This window comes from Eumetopias jubatus, unplaced genomic scaffold (assembly GCF_037043125.1).
Source record: "Eumetopias jubatus isolate StellerSeaLion01/CBP00866 unplaced genomic scaffold, mEumJub1_p1.0 scaffold_12, whole genome shotgun sequence".
Classification (NCBI taxonomy): Eukaryota; Metazoa; Chordata; class Mammalia; order Carnivora; family Otariidae; genus Eumetopias; species Eumetopias jubatus.
The window spans coordinates 72,920,984-72,942,578 of record NW_028274818.1 but is presented as its reverse complement, the minus strand read 5'-3'; the positions used below and the strand labels follow the sequence as shown (position 1 = coordinate 72,942,578).

Genomic DNA, 21,595 nt, shown 5'->3' with positions numbered 1-21,595 from the left:
CCATTTACCAAGGAGAAACTTGGGACACAGAGGAACAGGACTTGCCTGAAGGGCGCCCAGCAGTTGGTGCCAGAGCCAGGATCCCACCCTAGATTCCCACCATGTCTCCTCCCGTGTCCTCAACAGAAGACCTCCCAACTTTCACAAAGGGGGCCTGAAGTACTTACCCCGTGTCTGCGGGAGAAGCAAGTCGCTGGGGCTCGGGAACACGGGAAGCAAGTGTCCAAGAGGGAGCCCTGGGGCTCCTTGGAATCCTGCAATGGGGCCACTCACTCCACTGGTTGGCCCAAACTCCATTCCCCTCCCACAGTGGGCACGGATTTAATGAGCGAAGGAACTGCCACCTGCACTCACAGGATGGGCGCCCCAGCCACAGCCTCGGAGAACTGCATGCAGTGAGCGAGGGCAAGCGCTGTGGCAGAGAAGGCTGCCCTGAGCAGGGCTGAGGAGAGGAGAGCAGGGGCAGAGGGCGGGCAAGGGGTTGGTAGGACCCACTAGACACTCGTTCACACAGTGAGTCCGTGCCGGTACTCTCAGAAATGGGGAATAAGGATCCAAAGAGGCAGGCTCTGTCCCTAGCCATGGCCTCTCCCGGGGTCAGGACTCAGAAGGGGCAACCACAACTGGCAGGGAGGAGCCAGATTCCAGGGCAAGCAACCGTGTCTGAAGAGAGGTCAGCGAGGGGAAGGGCCCATCCCGAAACAACCACATCTCCAGGCCACAGGCAGCCACGTCTCCATGACCCAAACCCAGGGCTGGGGGAAGGGGCAAGTAAGGGGGTACAGAGGAAAGGTACCCCATGCCCCCAACCCCTCCCTGACACAAGATGTTAACACAATTTCTGGTCCGTTGGCAAAAGAGGGAGATCCAGCGCAGCCCATGCAAGAACTCGTCTGACACGGAACACCTTTCCACCCACCCTGGGACCATGCCAGACCCAAACATGACAGCCGCTGCAGGGCTGAGGGTGGTAGGCCTGCCCCGGGGCATGCTAGCTGAGAACAATGATCTCACCAGTAAGCACTGAGTCAGAGGGGACCTGAGGAGGCAGAGTGGGGCCAGTGCTGCCTGGGAGCTCTGGGGCGCTAGAGCCTTTCCCTACTGGGAGGCCGCCTGCAGGGCAGGGAAGCCAGCAACCAAACCTGGCCCTCTAATCCATTCCACACGACAGCTGTGGAGAGTTGCTGCCCTGTGTAAAAACCTCTGACTGTTCTCAGAATAAAACTGTCCCTACAAGGTCCTGAGGCATCTGCACCCCACCAACACTCCTCGATTCTGGCGCTCCAGCAACGGGAGCCACTAGGGCTTCTTTCTGCTCAGGGGTCATACCAGACTCACTCTGGCCCCAGGGCCTTTGTCGGCACCAGCAGGGCTCAGCTGAAACGCCCTTCAGAGAGGCCCGCCTCCGTCACAGGTTAAATCAAGTACTCCATGCAGCTCCACCTTGTCACCAGCTGACTCTTCCAACAGTCACCCAACCTGGGAAGATTCGGATTACTTGCACAGTGTCCCAGTGCCTAGAACACAAACTCCCGGGGCTGGGGCCATGCGGGTCTGGGCCCCCTCCAGCCCCAGCACGGTAGGTGCTCAGTAAATATCTGAGGGAGCGATTGGCAGTGAAGACGGGGATTGCTCCGCCGCTCAGAAGACGAGCCCCGTCCCCAGAGTCCGCTTCACTCCAACCCAGAATCTGCACGACGGCCACAGTTGTAACAAACAGCAGCTTGCGCGCCTCACGTACCACCTCATGCGCTCTCGCCCTCTTGGAAGTCACGTGCCACTGACAACTCGCGCACACGGACGTGCTCACACTGCGGTGGCGGCGGCCAGAGCTGCCCGGAGCCGCTCTGCCGTCCTGCCTCCAGAACAAGCAGCAGCTGAAGTCCCTCGGTGCAATGCGCAGAGGAAGGAGCGGACAAGATATTGCTGCATGATTTTATTACTATAAATATACAGTAAAAACGAACAGAAACTAGCCAATCAGAGTACATCAAATGATAGCACATGTAAGTCCAAGACAGGCCAGTCTGCATCCTGGCCTTCAAACAGAGCACTGGCACCAATACCAAGGGCCTGTCGCTGGGGTTGGCAGTTCGGGAGCAGAAAGGGGAGGGAGGGAAGGAGGGAGGCAGCCAGGCTGTGTGCGCGCGTGCCTGCACTTCTCTGTGTGCGCGCTGGCATTCGCCCAGGCTTGAGGGCACAGCAGGCAGCAGGGGAGAGCAGGGGAGGGCCAGGGAGGGCCGTGGAGGGCAAGGAGTCAAGTGGCTGGGAAAAGATGGCCTGCGCATGGCCGAGAGCTATGTCTAGGGCAGCGCTCTGTTCACAGGCTCAACTGGAGAGAAGACGAGTCCTCTACTGCTGGATTCTCTCCTGAGCATCCTGTGGGGCGAGCCACAGGGAGAGTGCCGGGGCGGGGGCCAGGGCTTTGCACACACAGGCCAGCTGCCCCAGAACCATCCTTCCCAGGGTAGCCCCTCAGAAAATGCACTGCGCTGCACCCCCCACCCCAGACCAGGACAGTGTTCCCACCTCGGGGAGCTGCACAGACCCAACCACCTGGCTCAAGGTCCCTGCTGGGCAGCTGTCACCCTGGGCCACCACGGCTGGATGCCCCCTTTGCCTTGCTATTGCCCAGAAAGTTTTGCTTTAAAAAAAAAAAAAAAGACGAGGTCACCTTAGATGGGATCTGCCATGTGCGTCCCCCAGGCAGTCCACTACAGGGACCCCAGACAGAACAAGTCAAAGAGAAACCAAGGGACACTTCAGTGGCCAAGAGGGAGCAGGGAAGCTGCTCAGATCCCTCCCTGGGGCAAGTGGGCAGCAGCTAGCCCAGCAGAAGCCCCTGCACCTGCAGGGACCTGCCATGTGAGCAAAGCCGCTTCAGAGAAGGCGCAGGGCCGAGAGAGGGGCCACGGGTCTCTGTCTGCTGCCTCTGCCCCCGCGGCAGACCCAGCCCCCAGCCCCCAGGGGGAGGGGGAGCTGTGGGAGGCAGTCCGCCTCCCCCCCCCACCACTCCGCCGGACTGGACCAGGAAGGGGAAGCAGCAGCAGAGGGTGCGAGCAGCAAGAGCTGGGCTGCCAAGGACACAGGCGCACATGGGGCAGGGGACAGGCACTGTTTCCTTCACTGACCATGACTCAGTCCCCACTTCCTTTCCTCCTCGGCCAACAAGGTCCCTATAACATCTCCTGTGAAGATACCACCTCACCCACCAACACACTTTTCTTCAGAGAATTTGTGAGTTCTTGGGATGTCAAGTCCTCAGTAGCTAGGATGCTGCAAGAAGCTGGTCCAGGCTGCACAGGGGTGGTCAGGCCCCAGTCCCAGCCACTTAGCCAATGGGGCGTTTGGGGGAAACCCCAGAGCTCAGAGCCCAGAACAGAAAGCTGCCGTCCTTCATCTTGTACCATTTACAAATACATCGACTGTAGAAAAAGGAATTTGTCAGAGGAGACAGTCCACTGTGCTCTTCAATCAAGGGTCGTGTGGCCCCTCAGAACCAGTGGCCACGCAGAGCGTGCAAGACAGGAGAGGCCAGGGGTCACGCTGGAATCCGGTGGCCCCTCAGCAAAGTCTGGGGAGCTAAGGGCTCCATGCTGCCAGCCTGGCCAGGCTCTCAGAGTGGGGTCAGCTCAGTGGCCCCAGGGTCAGGACTGGGGCCACCGAGCACAGGCCAGGGCGGGCCAGTGGTACGGAGGCTGTGGGGCGTCTCCATGGAGGTGGACCATCCTGCAGGCAGGAGCAGAGGGCGAAGCGGTCATGGGTGGCCGAGTCACCCACCTCACCCATCAGGCTCAGTTTTCACCAACCATGAGCCTCCCACAGAGGGCAGGGCCACCCAGAGACCTAGAACTCCAGCCCCAGGAGAGTAAGGAGGAGTCTGTCTCTCTTGGAGCACATCCCAGGCAACAGGACCAGCTGATGCCCCAGAACAGAATGCAACGGGGCGCCGTGGGCTCCCGCCTCCTGGGGTCTCCTCGCTCACCTCCTCCCTCTCCCAGTCCCTGCTTCCTGGGATCTGACCAGCTGTTGTCCTTCACTACTGAATTATACCAGGACTCAGTCAAGCCCAGGCAGAGGGGGAGTGGACTTGGACCTGGGGGCATCTCTGCGCTCAGAGCAGCCCCCGGAGTCCAACCCTGCCTTCTTCAGGGGCCTTTTCCGCCATGATCACACTGTTGCCTCACGATGCCACGAGGCGCTCTGTCCCTGGACTAAGTGTATTCCCTAGGGCGCTGGTGCTGGAGCTGTGACCCGGGCCTGCAGCAGCGAGTACCAGCAGGACTGTCAGAGATGCAGAGGCACGGCTGCCGGCCGCCCGCCCACTGAACACGAGCTCTACCGGACAGCCTTCAAATCACAAACCAAGGAGTGCATCTGCCCCGTCACCCACGACACAGACCCTGAGGTGGAGGAACTGATTTCCTAGGATCTGTGGCTTTGTGCAGGGCGTCAGCTATGCTATGCAGCCTGCAGGCAAAATACAGCTCCCTGGAGCTCAGCCTGACCCCTGTGCATTTTCTACTCCTGGAAGTTTCAGATCACAGCACTCAACATCCACTGACATGGAGACCAGGGCTGACTTTATAAAAGCGTTGGGCCCTACTTCAACAGAGGGAAAGATTCATCAGAAGAAACATTCAAGGAGAACAAGAAAGGTTTGTGCAAGGACGTAAAAGCAGCTGTCAAAACGAGCGGACAGACACCAAAGCTGAGGACAGCTGGCTAGGAGGAAGGCCGCACACCAGCCTGGGGCACATGTCCCCGCGGGGGCTGCCAGGCTCTCGCTGCCAGGACAGGCCGGGAGTCCTGTTGGAGCGCTCCACCCCACACGCATCTGGGAAAGATCGGGCCACCGAAGGCACCGGGTTCTCCCACCACCAGACTTCCCAGAGCTGCTACCGTCATGTGAAGAAGGGGAAGAAGGTCCTAATCGCATTCGCTTGTTTGGGTGGTGGTACTCTTAGAACGACCTTCCATAAACAATCGTTTGGCAAGGTCACGCAGATGAAGGCATCTCCCAATCAGGGTGGAGGTCAACCTCACATGGCCTCCTAATGGCCTGATTTCAGCCTGTGCTGGTGTTCCGAAAGTTCCATACATAGGCTGGGGGACAGGTTAGTCAGCAGCAACGGGGATCTCAGCAAGGGCTAAGTCACCATTCCTGGGGCCCTAAAGGCTAAAAAGGCCTGGCTGGGCCACACAGTCCAGACAGAAAAAGCTCTGGCTCCAAAAGTAGGCCAATGTCAGACCCCCTGGGACCACCTCTTAGGGGCAAAGGTGTAGCACGTTTGGAGAGCTCTGGATTCAGAATCCAGGACCCCAAGGAAGACATGGATGTGGAGAAGCCCAGAAAAGGGCAAGGAACCCCCAGGGAAGAAGCAGGAGAGGGAGAGGGAGCTGGGGAGGTCCTCAGTCCAGCACTGTCAAGGATGCCCCTCAGAGCCACCCCACAACACGGATGAAGGCGATCACGTACCAGCTTACTCCTCTATACCAACAGAGCAGGAGTCAGGCCCCAGGGCTGTGCAGAGGAGGAGAAAGATGGAAGCTCAGTTAGCAAAGCACTCAGACAGACCAGCACATTCCGCAGCAAATGCACTGCTTTAGGACAAGATTCCCTGGGGTGGGCGGTGGGGGGCGGGGACCGGACGAAACGCCCACACAGACTCCTGTGCTGAAACAAAGGAGAACAAAGCACTGGGCCACAGTCCAACGCAGAGGCACTCAGCCCAGGGAAGCATGCACAGGGCAGGGGCCGGGGCGGGCGGGGCTCACCTCGAGGGAGGCGGCGCCCAGGGGGCCCCCACCCCCACAGGGCTACCCGCATCTAGCTTTCCAACATGGATTTGCCCAGCCTCCTTATCATCCCCTTATCAACACTATGGACATGAAGCTTCACTACACTGTGCCCGTCCCTCCAGGGGACAGCTGTGCAGCTTCTGTAAAGAACGAAGACACCCGTGGGCATGTCCCTGTTCTTGAACACAGCCCGATGTGAAAGATGTTTAGCATCTCGGCTAAGCGAGAGCCAGTAGCAGGACAGAAGGTGTCAGCTCGGGAATAAAGGAAGACAGGTACACCTATACTTATAAAGGTGTGCGCGTCTGTGAGGACCCCTGCCCGGCCCCCACGTCGGGGGCAGCCCCCGGGTGCTCACGGCGCTGCTCAGGGCACAGCGTGCAGCATGCACACCCCGGTGGGGCGCGGGCCCCAGAGCCACAGCATCGCCCCACCCTGCTGCCTCCTCATGCTCCGTGGCTGGATTCGGGCTTCTGCTGCCCCGAACACGGATTTCAGCCTCTCCTTTACCACCTCCACAGCCAACTTGCCCCCCCGCCCCATCTGTGGAGCTGAATGAAGCAGGCCACGTCACCGGCCTGGGGTTGGGGGGTGAGAGAGCCACAGAGCCTGGTGTCACCTGTCCTGACCTGCAGACACCGCGGGGCAGGTGGCCGGCACTGCTGGGTGGGGTCAAGGTGTCCCTTCACCCACAGAATCACAACTCTCACTCATGCTTCTAGGAAGTCCCTCTCCGGGCTCTCCCCATCACCCCAAGCTTGTAATTTTAAGAAAATCCTTGAAAGAACTTACTGGAATTCTGTGTTACTCTATGGAACGCTGGTCCTAAACATGGCTTTCACCCATGGTTTCTCTTTGGGTAGGCGCACAAGTGCCGACGGCACTTACTGCCCTGCCCTTCCTACCCCTGGTGACCATGCCACCCTCTGGGCTAACTGGACCCTCTGTCTGCACAGGCCACTGCTTGTCCAGATGCTGGGGCGGGCAGGACAAGGCACCTCCAAACCAAAGCACATCACAGCCAGGCCCGATGCACAGGTCAGGTCACCGAGAACTGGGGCAGGCAGGGGGCAAAGGTGCTTCCTAGCCACATGGCAGGAGCCGGACTTTGAGGGTATCGTGGCTATTTATCTTGATTTTGGACCCTCCGATGGTATCTTAGCAGGCAGCAGGCACCAGTCTCTGAGAGCCCTCAACTCCTGTCCCCCATCTTTGGAGCCCGGGACTTAAAGCTGAAGATCTTGACCCAGAGGAACAGAGAGCAGAGTTGGGGACAGGAGGCAGAGGCCTTTGGAAAAGGGGGGCAGAGAAGCAAGACCCCTCCCCCACTGCCCTTGGGGCTCGCAGGTGCTTTGGCACCCCACCTGTCCTCCCAGCGCTGGCCTGCGATGCGCCACATCACCTGGGCCCTGCGAGTGCCCGTTAGCCCCTCAGGCAGGTGGCAGACGACTGGTGGCCAGCATCATGCCTGGGGCACGCAGGTGGCTTTCTGTGTGTAGCTCCCTGGGGCAGAGGCCCTGCTGTTGGGGCACCCGAACAGGGCCTATTGGGCCCACGGGTGAAGTAAGAGTGGGAGATTGCAGCGGGGCTAGAGCGGCCTACCAGGCTCCACGCAGAAAATGGATGGAAAGAAGGACCGTGTCCTTGAACAAGAAGCCCTTCCTGCCTTCCAGATCCTGAGCTGGCGGCTCCGGGTGTGAAGGGGCCTCACGCACAGGCCCTGCACCAGAGAGCAAGGGGCTGCAGGGGGGTGACTGTGGAGCCAGGGCCAGGCTGTGCTTTGGGGTCAAAAGGAGTGTGAGTAGAGCCAGGGAGAGAAACCTGGGCTCCTAACAGGCCAGCCCCTCCCCGAGCAGTCACACCAAATCCCTAGCGCCATGGAGAGAGTCAGCGCAAGCTCCATGGGGACGGTGACAGTATATACACCCCCCGCCCCACCCCACCCCCAGGCCCAGCGCCGAATGCCGTTACCTGGTAGGTAGATATCGGCCGGCAGGCGGGGCTGGCCATGGCTGCAGGGCTCAGGGCTGCCATCCTGCAGGACGTTCTCAATGGACGGCACTTGGCTCCCTGCAGAGGAAGGGACAGGTCAGAGGCCCAGAGGCAGAAGGTGGCCACTATCCCTCTGGTCAGGACCCCCAGGAGCCTGTCTTTCCTCCCTGAGGGCTCTGCAGCCACTGCGGGCCAGACCCCACCCTGACTCCCTCCTCCGCCCTCTAGGTCTGAGAGGCCAACATTTGCTTTTCTTTACTATCATTCTCACCCGACCCCAGCCTGGGGCTTTGTTTTTCATTGGAGAAACACTACATACTCCTGTTTATACAAAAACAAGAAGGTAATAGATTTAACGGTCTCCTGCTTCTCCTTCCAGCTGGGCCACAGAGTGGAGAGCTAGTGGGGCCCGTGTGTGGACACCCCCTCTCGCACAGGTCCCAGTGCTGCCCAGAGTGTCCTCAGGGGGAGGTCCCCTCTGGCAGAAGGGGGACCCGGGCCCTGGGACAGGCACAGTGGAGAGCCACCTGGTCTGGGCATGCTCTGCCCAGGAAGGAAGGGATGTCGGGAGAGGGTCAGGCCCATCCTGAGGTGGAGGAGCCCAGGCCTAAGAGGCAGGAAGTGAAGATACCCAGACTGGGCACCCTGCCCTGGGCGCCAACACTCACAACCCAGACCCAAGGCCCCAGGCCCAGAAACCTGCAGGCGGACCCCACATGCTGGGGCAGAGGGAGGCCCACAACCACTGGGAGGTCAATGTCCGTTAGTGGCAGCTGGGACTCAAGCCCCAGCAGGCTGAGCTATGCTAAACCCTCCACTCCAGAGAGGTGCAAGGCCCGCTCCGCGGACACAGGGACACACAGAGGAGGGCCCTGGCTGAGCTGTGCATCTGCACCCGGTGGTCCAGCCTACGGCCCCAAGAGGGACCCTGGGTCCCTCCAGGCGGTGGCTGGGCAGCCCGTATGGGACACTCATGAGCAGCTGGCCACATGCAGAAAACCAGGAGCAGCAGAGGGCTGTGCTCTAGGAGACAGTGCAGTAAGGAGCAGAGCCGGCACACGCCCTGCCAAACCCCTGCAAGAGTGGCCTGGGAGGCCTCTGACAGGAGGCCGGGGACACGCTCCCCGAACGGAGGGCTTACCTTCCTTCAGTGCTGATGCCTCATCCGCCTCCTCCATTATGAAGCTCTAGGAAACAAGGACAAAGTGTGCCCACAGCTCCGGAGCTGCGAGCAGGGAGCAGGCTGTGCACGGCCGGGGGAGGGGGCGCGGGGCGAGCTGCGGCCGCCACTCCAGGACTTCCCGCACAGCCCCCCTCCCGGAAACAGGATGCAGCCCACAGATGAGGGAACCAGCTGAGGGTGCCATGTGAGAGAGTGCTGGAGCGGGACCCAGGCACACCTCACCCCCGGTTTGGAGGCCCCCCCACAGGCAGTGGGGACAGGGTGACAGAAGGGCCTTACCTCGGGGGAGCTGCTGAGTGCCAGCCCCGCCCCACTCAGTGGGGGAGGGACGTCCGAGGCCTGGGACAGCTTCTCCTCATCCTCTTCATGGATGGGGGATGACGGAGACCGCAGGGTGCTAGGGACAGAGAAGACGGGAGTGGAGGACGTGTCGATGATAAACACCAACCCACAAAAGCCAACGCCATCTGTGGGTGAGACGGCACAGCCAGCAGAGGGCCCCAGGGAGGTGTGTGCGCCCGCAGAGCGCCCACCAGCAGGCCCAGTGGTAGGACGGACTCGGAGGCACGGGCCTGACCCCAGCTCTGTGTTTCCAGGAGGAGGAGAGCATCACAAAGGTAAACTGCTGGAGTGGGGGGCGGGGGCAGCAGGAGAGACCCCCACGCTTCTTTCTGGATCTGGAGTGGCCCGGCCACGTGTGCAAGTCCCCGGGGCCGTGGCTGGTTTTACACAACTTCCAACTTTACTTAAGAAAACAGCACACGTGATGGAACCAGAGGGTATTATGCTGAGCGAAGTCAGTCAGCCAAAGAAAGACAATTATCATCTGATCTCACATCCGTGTGGAATTTTAGAAACAAAACAGAGGATCATAGGGGAAGAGAGGGAAAAATAAGATAAGATAAAATCAGAGAGGGAGACAAGCCATAAGAGACTCTTAATCACAGGGAACAAACCGAGGGCTGCTGGGGGGGAAGGGGGGGTAACTGGGTGACGGGCATGAAGGAGGGCCCATGATGCAACGAGCGCTGGGTGTTGTATGCAACTGACGAATCGCTGAGCTCTACCTCTGAAACTGATAATACACTCTACGTTAACTTGAATTTTAATTAAAAAATAAACAAAAAAAATAAACAGCACGTGTGAGAAGAGACTGTGTCTCGCATGTGTCCAGGGGAAGCATGACTGGACTCTCTGTTTGTTGGGCATAACAAGGGCAACGACATGCGCCTGGTTTCGTGCCAGCCCGGGTTTGGTGCCATGGCTGCTCACCCAGGATGTGCCCATGTGACAGCCCCCAGAAAGTCCTGGGACCCTGAGACTCAAAGGGCTCCTACTGTGTCCTGTGTGGCCTGGGACAGGGAGGGACACTGGGTACCTGTGGCCTCCACCAGTGCATCTTTCCGGCTGCTTTGCTCTCTCTCCTTTGCTGTAACCAGCCTTAGCCATAACCTAACCTGCTACTGGTTCCGCGAGTCACTCTGATGGCTCACCCAACAAAACATTCTAAAGCCGCAGATACTACCTGCTTTGCACTTTTTTTTTTAAATATTTATTTAGGGTGAGAGAGAGCGTGCATTCAAGCAGGGGGATGGGCAGAGGGAGGGCAAGACAGAATCTCAAAGCAGACTCCTCACTGAGCGTGGAGCCCAATCCCAGGATCCCGAGATCACGACCTGAGCCGAAGTCAGACGATGAACTAACTGAGCCACCCAGGTGGCCCCCTGCTTTGCACTTCTTTCATGATACCGCATGTTTCCCTGACCCCCGCCACAGAACAGGCAGCTGGGTTCCCACATACCAGCCCCCAAAGGGAATCCTGGCACCAGCCTCACCTGTCAGGGGATTTGCTCCTCGGCTTGCCCTTCTGGTGGCTGCTTTCCAGGATTCGATCGATCCCAGAGAGTGGACAGCTGGCCTGGGACAGGCCATCCGAGACGCCTGAGTAGGTGATCTCTTCATAAAGGGGGGCTGAAGGGATGGCCGGGGAGATGGCCCGAAGGCCGTTGAGCGCTTCAAGCAGGGAGATGGGCTCATAGCCAGGTGGGATGCTGTCAGAGCTCTGTGGGGACAAAAGCGGGTAAGGGACGGGCTGGCCACACTCCCTGCTCAGTACCCTGGGCCACAAAGCCCCAGACGCTGGCCTTGTGCCCCAGGGATGTCCTACTCCCCAGAACCTGCCTTCTGGCCATCTCTTGTCCACTCCACCTTCCAGGGACCTAAATTACCCTCCCTCAGAGGGGTGCCAAGAACACCACAGCAGCATCAGACACCCCCCCAGGGCTCCCTTGGCCATCAGCTGCAGCACACAGCCTGGGATGCCCGAGTGGCCCGCTCTGTACCCCAGACGAAGGAAGACAGGGCAGCTAAAAGAGCCTCCCCACCCCCGGTCTCGGCCAGCCCCTACCTGGCTTTCTGTTCCTGCCTGGCAAGGGTGGAGAGTGAGGGATCAGAGAGAGCAAGGAGGCTCAGGAGCAGGTGGAGAGCAAAGCCATGCCAAAGACGGGAGAGGCCAGTGGAGCCGCATGTGTTCTAGACCAGGGAGGGCCTGGCCCCGCAGGGAGCTTTGCCCCATACAGGCATCTGGCCCAACTCGAGATCCTGTGTGCCTGGAACAAGCGTCCACTGGAGGTGACGCGTGTTCCAGGTGGTTTTAATGGGCACCCCTGGTTCAGAACCAGTCTTCCCCCTGGCTGGGAGTGAGGCAAATCAACAGACTGAGTCTTGCTTTAGGGTTAGGATGGGGAGATGCCCAGGTGCCGGGAGATGTTAGGCCCCCAGGCCGCTGTGCAGGTGGGACAGCCACCTGCCTCGCTCTCACTACACAAGGCCAAGGGCAAATGCCCAGTGGTGCTCCCAGTGTGAAGCTCCCGCCCGCTTGACTGCTCTGCCGGGAGGAAGGGAGAGCTGCCTTTCTGGGCGACGACGGGACAACCCTGTGGACCAGGGGAAGGCAGAAGGGCCAGGGTAGGGGTTCCCTGCCCTCAGCGAGGACCTCCTGAGTCCCCTGGGCCCCTGGACCCGTGGTGCCCTGCATTTGCTCCCAACTTGCCTTCCACTTAAAGGCCAGTAATTACTGTGAACCTCCTTGCCCTCCAAACAGGAAAAACCTCTACCTCCAGGTTGGGCCTCCAGGGACTTCCACCTAAGTTCTGCCAAGCGGCCACGGGGTTCAGGAGAGGCTCCAGGCAGAGGTCCCCACCTGCTCCCCGAGATGCAGGGAAAATGCCAGAAAACCAAGTCCTTGGCCCAAAGAGCTACCATCCAAGGGGGAGAGAGCAGGGGATGCGGGACAAGCAGCAAGCGCGAGGAGGACGGTTTTTGCAAAAACTAGCAGCAAGGGAGCTCCACCTCCAACGTCATTCCACTGCCAGCAAGAAAAAAAAGGGAAACGAGGCCACTGGGGACCACGGGCAGAAGCAGAGCTGGCGAGAAGGGGCGGCCCGAGGCCGGTGCTGCTGCCGCTTGGCAGCGGGGAGCCGAGACACTGGCTTTTTGCCGACAGACCTTGAGCTTTGCTTGTTCCACAAAACTCCCTTCCTGGGCAGGGACGCCGGGACTGGGGAGAGTGGATTGGACAGATTAAATTAGCCAAACACGTTAGCCTGGGGTGAAAATGACTTCCCATACTTGTCATTGGTTGAATCATTAGGGTGCGGGGCAAAGATGTGGCCATAGGGCCAAACACACTTACTGTTTCCCTTTTAGGTTTCTTGCTGGCCAGTGAGGCGGGGTGCGCCTTTGATTTTTTAAAGGGACACTGTCAAGATAAAAATCATACGTTTTACAACTGCCACCCCCCAAACGGCACTGGAGCTGGCGGGCTGGGGGGGGGGTCTCTCAGGTTTGCTGGTCTCTAGGTGTGCTGTGAGCCTGTACTTGGCAAATGTAACCTGCACGTGAAGTCCGGGGACCTGGCCAAGTACAAGATTCTGCAGGGACCTAGGCCTGGACATCTACACAACTCCCAGGAGTTCTGCCGCTGGGAGAGCCCATCCCTGTCCCACTGCCCACCCGCGGTCTGGGTCACCCCGAGAAGCAAGTCCTGGCCAGGACAGGTATGAGGTTGGCCTGGCGCTCCCCACAAGTGGGTCCAGCTGAGCAGAGGAAGGCAACACTCCACCCCATACCTCTATGAGGCTCAGCACTGCCTCATAAACTTATTACCAATGTCCAACTCCTAGAGGAAGCTAGGGAGAAAAATCAACCTCAGATCACCCCCACTCCTCAATGATCGTAATGGTCTCATGGAAGAAAATTTGGGTTCTCTGTGGCACTATGTGGAAATTGCTCGTACAGGGAATGTGGCAGAGAACAAGAGCCCGTTTATTTGGCTATCTTTATCCTCTGGAGGGGAAGTCACAGGAGCATGTGAAGCTTACAACTCAAACCCCAGTGTGCCTAGTAGTGTGAGCAGCATCTCGGCTCTCTCAGAGTAAGAGTGAAAGTCAGGCCGGATGCTCAGACTCCAGGGCAGGGCCTGGGAGGGGCACAGACAAGCAACAAGAAAATCCACCATCCATCCCCGAGCCCCCATCCCTCAGAACAGTGACTTCTCTCCCAGGAACAAATCACATCTCAGGGCTACTCCAATCTCTACTAAAACTGCATTGCTGGGGAAAATATTCAGTGTTCCTAAGTCAAGCCCAACATTAAAGTCACTGGAAGGCTGTTTTGGAAGTAGTAAGCCCTGATGCCGACAGGGGTCCAGCAGGCAAAACACCCAGTCTGGCTGGCCCAGGAAGAGTGGGGGTGATGGGGACCCCACCTTCGAGGCAGCCTTGTTCTGCTCCAGCTGCGAGACCACAGCTACAAATTTCGAAAGAGAAGCCAGAAATCTGAGTCTTAAGGAAAATGTCCAGACTTTTAAACACTGCTGGTCCAATATTCAGAATCACTATAGAGGCCAAACACATGACACCCACTGGCCCAGCACAGAAGGCCATCTTGTGGGTGCGTGAACCACAAGGTTTGGGTCCTTTTCCTCTAAGAATCACTGAGTCCCAACAACGGATCCACTGGCTGACAACTGCTGTGGCCGGCTGGGGCCTAGGAGCTCAAGACTTGGGCCTACCCCTGCCCGCCCCACCTGCCCACGCCAGCCTCCCCTTCCTGCCCCATCCTTGTCTCGTCCTGTCTCTCTGCCAATGTCTCAGTACCTGCTTTTCTACTTTCATCCCCATCTGTGTCTCTCTCCATGTCTCCGCCCATCTCTCTCCATGCCTTTCTCTGTCTCTCTCCGTCTCTCTTCAGCCAAAGAGCCATCTCTCTCCCCAAAGCCGGAGCCTGTCTTCCCTTATCTGCCTGCAAGCTCTACCTGCCGGTTTCCTAGGAAGCTAGTGAGGTGGATGGCTGCCAAGGTGCCCTCCTGTGTCCAGGATGGGCACCACCTCCAGGTGGGCAGAGAACGTCAGGGGGACATGTGGCAACTGCCCGCTGGGCGAGACCTCACCCTCTAGGACCCATGCAGTGGCCCTGGCTGTCTGGCTGGTAGAATGACGGTGACGGTGACAGACACTCACACTCAAGGCAGGGTTGCGTGCCGTCAGATGGCCCTTGCTCTCGGCAAAAACAACACTCTTGGGACCCGGGGCTCACTGGGCCCAGCCTGGGTCACCCCTTCCACCCCACCACCACCTGTGGGGACCAGCACTGGCCCGCCAGGCACAGGAGGCCCATGGAGCTGGCAGGCAGAGAGAGGCAGACAGTCTGGCCCTGCCCTTCCTTCTGGCCACCGACCAGGGCCTCATGACACGGCCCCACTGGGAACCTGAAGCCGTCCTACCACAAAGGTAAGCCCTGAGAGCATGTGGACACCTGATGGGCTCTGCAAGTGGGCAGGGGCTTCCTCCAGACCCCCTCCTCTCTCTGCCCCACACCCCCCAACACAGAAAAAAAAGGCACTTACTGAATGCTCGTCGTGGTCCATGTTCTGGGCCAGAACAGGGCTGAAGGAAACAGGGGACAGGGCTCCTGGCTTCTTCCTCACCGCCCGGATCTGCAGAAGGGCCCGGAAGGCTGTGGCAGAGGGAAGGGCTCACGTGAGGCAAGGGGCAGCCAGTTCCAGCACCACTGAGGCCCTCTGGGCTCCAGGGACACTGGCCACCCACCCACCACACAGAGGTCCTAGAACAAGCCACGTTTCCAAATCAGAGGCAAAACAGAGTCACAACAGAGTGGCCCGGAAGAGAGACAGATGAGGCCAGGAGTGCACAACCCTGGTTCTGGTGGAGCTTCTGGGGCAACAAGCAGGGTGCCACCAGCCTCCCACAGGCCGAACCCTGGACTATACATGCAACAGTGCATCTGCGTCACACCTGGCGACCAGCTAAAAGCGTAAGGTGTGCCCCGGGCACTGGCCAGTCTCCTCCTGAAGTCATACCAAGGGCAGGCAGACGCACGTATGTGAACGCCCGACAGCACAATCTCTACACTGGAAAACCAGCAGCAGCAAGAACTGGGAAAATAAATCAGGACGCAGGCTACTGGTCGTCCTGGACCGTCAGTTCCCCTAACAGGAGTGTAACGTTGACGAAAAATGCAGGTTGCACACAGTCCACAGCTGCACACCGTACCAGCACCTGCCAGGGGCACCCATGTCCCTAGCACTGACGGCGGCTGCCCCAGGCTGCAGGCCTCAGAGACAAGGGCCCCCCGGGGCCTCCACACCAGGCCGCAGCCGAGAATGCCCAGGAGCCAGGGCCCATGGGGGAGGCTGGCCTTCGGCCCCCCACTCCCCTGCTCCTAGCCTGTTCCTCCCACGGGAGGGGCTTCTGGCCCTGCTGCCTGACCCTCCAGGGCCAGCACACCGGCCCCCTGCAGCCTCCCCCACCTACCCCTGAGGTCTCATCAGGGCTGGACTCTGGACCCCCAGACCCCACAGCCTCATCCTCTACTTCCACACGCTCGGCCTGCCCTGTGGCCTCTGCACACACCCGTCTATCCCAGGGGGACAACAGGTGTAGACCCACCCCTGCGCCTTACTAGGCTGTGAGCCCCAAGACAGTGACAAGACAGGCATGGCAGTTGGGGCTGCAGGGCTGCGTGCTGCCTCAGGGGCGCGGGGTGAGGCACGAGTGCCCCAGGAGACCCCAAGGAGGCCGACCAGCACACTGAGGTGAAAGGGCAGGAAGGCTTTCTCCAAAAAGCCGTCCTCGCTCCTCACCCACACCCTGGGCTCCCTTGCTGCCGGGACCCACCCGCCAGCTTGATGCTCATTTTGATCCAGTGGGATTTTCTGCCCTGAGAATGTTTAGATTCCTCCACTGGAGGACAAACACTTGATTCAGAATTAGCTTTGAGAAAACGTCTGCAGTGCTCCAGGAAGCCTATCCCTCCTCAGTCAGCTTTCCACATCACCAGGTCTGGTCTTTAAATCCAGACATTTTCCACGTAACACTTAAAAACTTGAGTCACTACCAACATCTATCTGTCCGGTTCCAATTTCACTGCAAGCACCTGCCCTGGCACAGCCTTCCAGACGTTAACTCCCGAAGTCTAATTTTCAGAGGATGAGAGCCACGCACGGGCCCGCGCGGTCGCCGTGGGTCCCAACCACCTGTGCCCAGGGTGGGCGGCCGACAGCCCCCGGCCCCCCGGCCCCCCCACTCACGCAGCCGGCAGATGGGGCAGTTGCTGGCCTGGTAGCGCAGTGTGTCTGCACATGAGTTACACAAGCACAGGTGCCTGCAGGGCAGGATCAGCGTGTCCCGCAGGTCCGACAGGCACACCACACACTCGCTGCTGTTGTCGCTGTTCTCCTCGTCCGAGGGCTGTGGGGACACCGAGGGACAAGCGTCGGCGGCTCCCAAGGGCCACAGGCAGGGGCCAGGACGGGGGGCGGAGCAGGGAGCTGTTCCCGTCCCCGGCCGCCCCACTGGCTGTCCCCCACTTCCCCAGAGGGAAGCCCAAGAGGGCGGAGGAAGGTCACCGTGGAGCAGGACTCCTCGGGAGATGCAGCCCAGGGCTGACCCAGCCCGCGCCGGCCCCCAGACAGAGAAGAGAATCTATGCCCCACCCCCAACACACTCTCCAAACAAGAAACTCGGGTCTCGTTCCATGCCTCAGAACCACAGAGAAAACGTGGAAACGACCCAACAGTACGGAGCATGTCTTGCAGAGGGCGCCCACTTACGGGGCTGAAACTGAAAAAAATCAGACAAGTCTAACTTGTCTAATCAAAACTAGTATCTGGATCAAGAGTCAGCAACAACGGCCCCACCACCAGCTTCTGTAAATCAGGTTTGACGGGGGCCCGGCCTTGCCCCTGTGCTTCGGAACAGCTATGCTGCTTGTGCATCTTCTGTGAAATCGGGGCACGGAACAGATCAGACAGACGGCCAGTCAAGGCGAAGACACGCACTCCCAGGCCATTTAGGGGCAGCCGGCCCACCTGTGGTGTTAACGCAGGAAGCAAGCACACCGGGGGCGCTCCTTCGAGAATAAGGGCCTGACCAAACTGCCCTGACTTCAGCTTTCAACCCGTCTCAGCTGTCACAGAAGCTCACGTGTAAGACTTCCAGAAACTTCCAGAAACGTTTAAAAAGAGATGGTAGTTTCCCTCGTGCCTTTCAAACGATGACAAAGGTACAGGCTGATTCTCTGCCACCCTTCCCTGGCCGGACCAGACCAGAGCTCCGTCAACCACGTGCTCTGGCTACAGGCACACAGAGGGCTTGCGACTGGGCGGGGGGGGGGGGGCCGACTGGCGGGGGCAGTGTGGGCTCCCCTGAGGGGGTGCAAAGGGGCCCCACACGCCAGGCTGTCCCTGCCCACCCGACGGCTAGCAACCCAATGATGTTAACAAGTCAGGGAATTTGCTGGAAAAAGAACAAAATGCCCGCAGATTCTGTTAACTCTTCTATTTATTCATTCATTACTCTTATTATTTTTAAGTCATCTCTACACCCAATGTGGGGCTCGAACCTACAACCCGATCAAGAGCCGCATGCTCACTGACCCAGCTAGCCAGGCGCCCCTCCCTATTAACTCCTTTAAAAAATTAAGGAAAAATGGGCGCCCGGGTGACTCAATCAGTTGGGCATCTGCCTTCAGCTCAGGTGATGATCCCAGGATCCTGGGACTGAGTCCCACCTCAGGCTCCCTGCTCAGTGGGGAGTCTGCTTCTCCCTCTGCCCTTCCCCCCTGCTCGTGATCACGCTCTTTCTCTCTCTCAAATAAATAAAATCTTTAAAAAAATAAATTAAAATAAAATAAAAAATTAAGGAAAAATGGAGTCTGGGGTCGCAGGGCCTCCCGGGGAAGGCACACAAGGGACTAACTCATTTACCACCAGCCCACGGGGCCCTGGCCAGGGCTGGGGGACCCAGACAAGCCCCTCCAGGAGCCTGTTTCCGTGTAGGTGGAAGGGAAGCTGGGGAGCGAGCTCCTCCTGCAGTGCCAGCAGATATCACCACAAGCACATACCTTTGTCTCCTGGTTGTTCTTGTTCTCGATGCCGTAGATCTCCTGCAGCAGGTAGCTGACCCGGTCCACCTGGAGAACGGAGAGGAATCTGGGCCCTTGCCAGCCCCCACTTAAGGGCTCCACTGCACCCACATGGCCCAACACCACTTTCCAGGGACCAGGCTCAGGTCCTAGAGCAGGTGTGGTTTGAAAATCTGTCCACCTGCCCCTCAGGAAGTGGGCCCAGTGCCAGGAGAAGGGCAGAGAACCTGCTACCTGCCCAGCCCACCCAGGAGCACAGGCAGTCGGGGGGGCGGGGGGGAGAGTCCAGTGGTTCTGCCCACCAGGGGGCATGGAGCCAACCTCTATACGGGCCAGGCAACCATACCCCATGCCCACCTTACTGTCCCCCTCCCCAGAGAAAAACCACTTTGGACCCCCAGTCACTAGCCGCACAAGAGTGACCAGAGTCAGACCTCACACTGACCATGTTCAGAAGTGGTCTGAGTCGCTGCATTTCCCCCATAGCCCTATGGACGCAAACACTCCTTATCAAGCCGGACAAGACTTGGGGCTACAAGTCAATACTGGGACACGATGGGGGCACACATGCACCTGAGGAGGCAGAGCCGGATTTCCCAGAGCCCAGACAATGACTCTGCAGAGTGAGACTGTGTGTGTGTGGGGGGGGGGGTTTAAATCAAAAGGGGCCACAATATTTCTTCTATCAGACTTACAATCTGCTTCTGCTTTAAAGGTTTCACAGAGAAGCTGCCGTCAACATGCTACAGGGAAGAAAGACAAAGGTGAACTCAATCAAGTTGGTATCACTTAGCACTCCCGCCAGCAAGCTGAAGGCCCTTCCTCAGCCATTCCATATCCATGGCTGAAGGACGGCGCCCGGCCAGGTCTCTCCAAATGTGGCCCTCTGACTGGGCCTTGAAGCTACCTGGAGGACTGCCTCCTAGGTCCATCCAACTCTCTGGGTAGTGCCCAAGCACACTCAGGCTTGCAACCATCAGGCAAGTTCTGACAACAGAGCAGAGCCCCCCAACAGCAAGCAGCAGCACCTGGATGGCAAGAACTCACACGGCCCACTTCTGACCCCAAAAGGGCTTGGCTTTGTTGAGAAGACAAACATATACACGCATACTTACACGGGAAAGCCCCAAATCCTAAAAACTCTAACAACTAAAGAGGGTAAGTGTGTTTGGTGGCATCTGGGGAGACACACCGCCCAGAGTTCGAGGTTAATGAAGGTATGAGATCTGAGATCTTGTGACAACACCATTTACCCCTCAGAATCAAATGATTCCAGTGCTCAGCATTTTTAGTATGATGGATTCCAAATATAAAGCAGTTTCTCACTGGGCTCTAAACTGGAAGTGCAGGTGAAGTCTGCCTTCGATGGCCCACCCACCTCACCAGAGAAGCACACAGCAAACAGTTACCATCTCTTCTGACAAGGCCGGGCTTGGGCAGTGCAGCCGGCGAGGGAGAGGCCCACCTTCTGCCCTGGGCGCTCCGTGCCACCACAGCCCCAGGGGCCAGGGGGAGCACAGGACAAATGGGCCACAGGGTCCTTGGGCCCAGCTGTCCTAACTCCCCGGGGAGTCTGGAAAGACCCAGATCACAGGGAGGAGCTGGGCGCTGCCCTCAACGCTTTCAAGGCTGCAGACGCACACCAGGCTGAGGAAGCATCAGCAGGATGCCCATGTGTGGTGCAAAGTCCAGAGAAGCAGCCCGAGCCTGGTTTCCTCATGGGAGGCATCCCTGATCCTTGTCCACCCAGGCCACAGGCTGATGCCGGAACCACTTTACAACTGCAGAGTCCAGGCCAGTGTCACAGAGCCCCGGGGGGAAGGGGCCATCAGACATGACATTCTCCAACAAGGGACACAGCCCACTACCTCCAGCAAGGGTCTCCGTGAGCAGGGATTTCTTCCCTGCTGCATTAACAAACACACACACAACTGCCTGGCCCCCATGAACAGCAGTGACTGGTAACTGGGACCGTCCCTAGACCCCACGACATCCTAACGCAGAGACGACGGTGAGGCTGACCCTTCTCTCCCCATTGCACCCTACGTAACGTGGCCACAAAACATGAACACCTGGGGAGACTGGGGACTGGGATCTCCATGGAAGAAACGGGCAAACATCTAAGTTCAAATATGCATCAGGCCACAGGTAATATTAAGTGAATCCTTGCATGTAAATGGCCTCTTTGTATGAGAGGCACCCGCCACTCAGGGACTCCAGGAGGGCCTGGATGTTTTCTTTTTGCACCACAGCGGGTCTAGGGCCATGCTAGACAGGTGGCAGACCCTCAGCAACCCCACCAGCATTCACTGAGCATCTACTGCGTGCCAAGGACACAACAAACAAGGGGCTGTCGGCCTTGAAGCTACCTGGAGGACTGCCTCCTAGGTCCACCCAACTCTCTGGGTGTCCTCACAGACATCAGAAGAGTAAATACCACAAATGTCTGTCCCGGAAGTCTGAAAGGGCCCAGTAGGGAGTGAGGTCAACGCAGGCCTGTGGGACCGGGTGACACAGCCACCTGGAGGCAGGGCAGAGCATGCATGTGAGGACCAGGCCAGGCTGAGAGGCTCCAATGGGACTGGTGGGAAAGGCAGGGGTCCTGAGAGGTGACAACCTGGATGATCTGTCTACATCCCAGAGAAAAGCTGGTCTGTGATGAGAGCCCTCCACATGGGTGTCCGGGCCCCTGTGCTGGCAGGTTATAGGGAGTTCCAAACGGCTGGCCTCCCTAGAACACAGCCCCTCACCACACACTAGATGCCCTTTGAAAACCCTTCCAAAGGTGATGCTATCTTGAGGCCCGGCCTCCTGGAGCCCAGAGTAATTGGAGTGCCTCCCACCTGCCCTGAACCTCTGGCACTAGGCCCATCTGGCCAAGCCCAGACCCCCAGTTCAAACTTCTAGTCCCAAAACACCCACGCTCCCTGGTCACGGGCACAGGCAGGGGCAGGATGGCACTTACCTTTTCAAAGGCAGCCAAGAGCACGTGGGCGTGGCCAGTCACTTCCACAACTGCCGGGGAGAGAGAGGAGGGAGTGGTCAGAGCTGGCCTCAACCCCTCCTCTGCCCCCTACCCTGAACTTCTCCTTCTGAGCTGCAGCTTCCCTAGGCTCTCAGCTGGAGAGCCCAAACCCACAGGAGGAGCGTCCTCATTGTGCCTTCCTGTCT

General features: G+C 58.7%; 1 protein-coding gene across 7 annotated transcripts in view; it reads right to left on the bottom strand.

Annotated features, from left to right (window-relative positions):
* Positions 1-141: 141 nt before the first annotated feature.
* The window catches only part of MGRN1 (mahogunin ring finger 1), a 56,796-nt gene continuing 35,342 nt past the window's right edge, over positions 142-21,595 (bottom strand). For 2 of the 7 annotated variants that reach the window (XM_028117560.2, XM_028117566.2), the window contains exons 7-17: positions 21,390-21,439; positions 19,120-19,167; positions 18,404-18,472; positions 16,590-16,749; positions 14,886-14,995; positions 12,672-12,737; positions 10,813-11,039; positions 9,257-9,374; positions 8,936-8,981; positions 7,774-7,872; positions 1,924-3,729 (exon numbers count right to left, since the gene is read on the bottom strand). In XM_028117560.2, coding sequence (XP_027973361.1) covers positions 3,617-3,729; positions 7,774-7,872; positions 8,936-8,981; positions 9,257-9,374; positions 10,813-11,039; positions 12,672-12,737; positions 14,886-14,995; positions 16,590-16,749; positions 18,404-18,472; positions 19,120-19,167; positions 21,390-21,439 — 1,106 coding nt within the window. In that variant the 3' untranslated portion in view covers positions 1,924-3,616. Of the gene's footprint in view, positions 255-1,923; positions 3,730-5,479; positions 5,525-7,773; positions 7,873-8,935; positions 8,982-9,256; positions 9,375-10,812; positions 11,040-12,671; positions 12,738-14,885; positions 14,996-16,589; positions 16,750-18,403; positions 18,473-19,119; positions 19,168-21,389; positions 21,440-21,595 lie in introns of those variants that run through there. The other 5 variants (XM_028117565.2, XM_028117563.2, XM_028117561.2 and 2 more) reach the window with 5 other exon arrangements.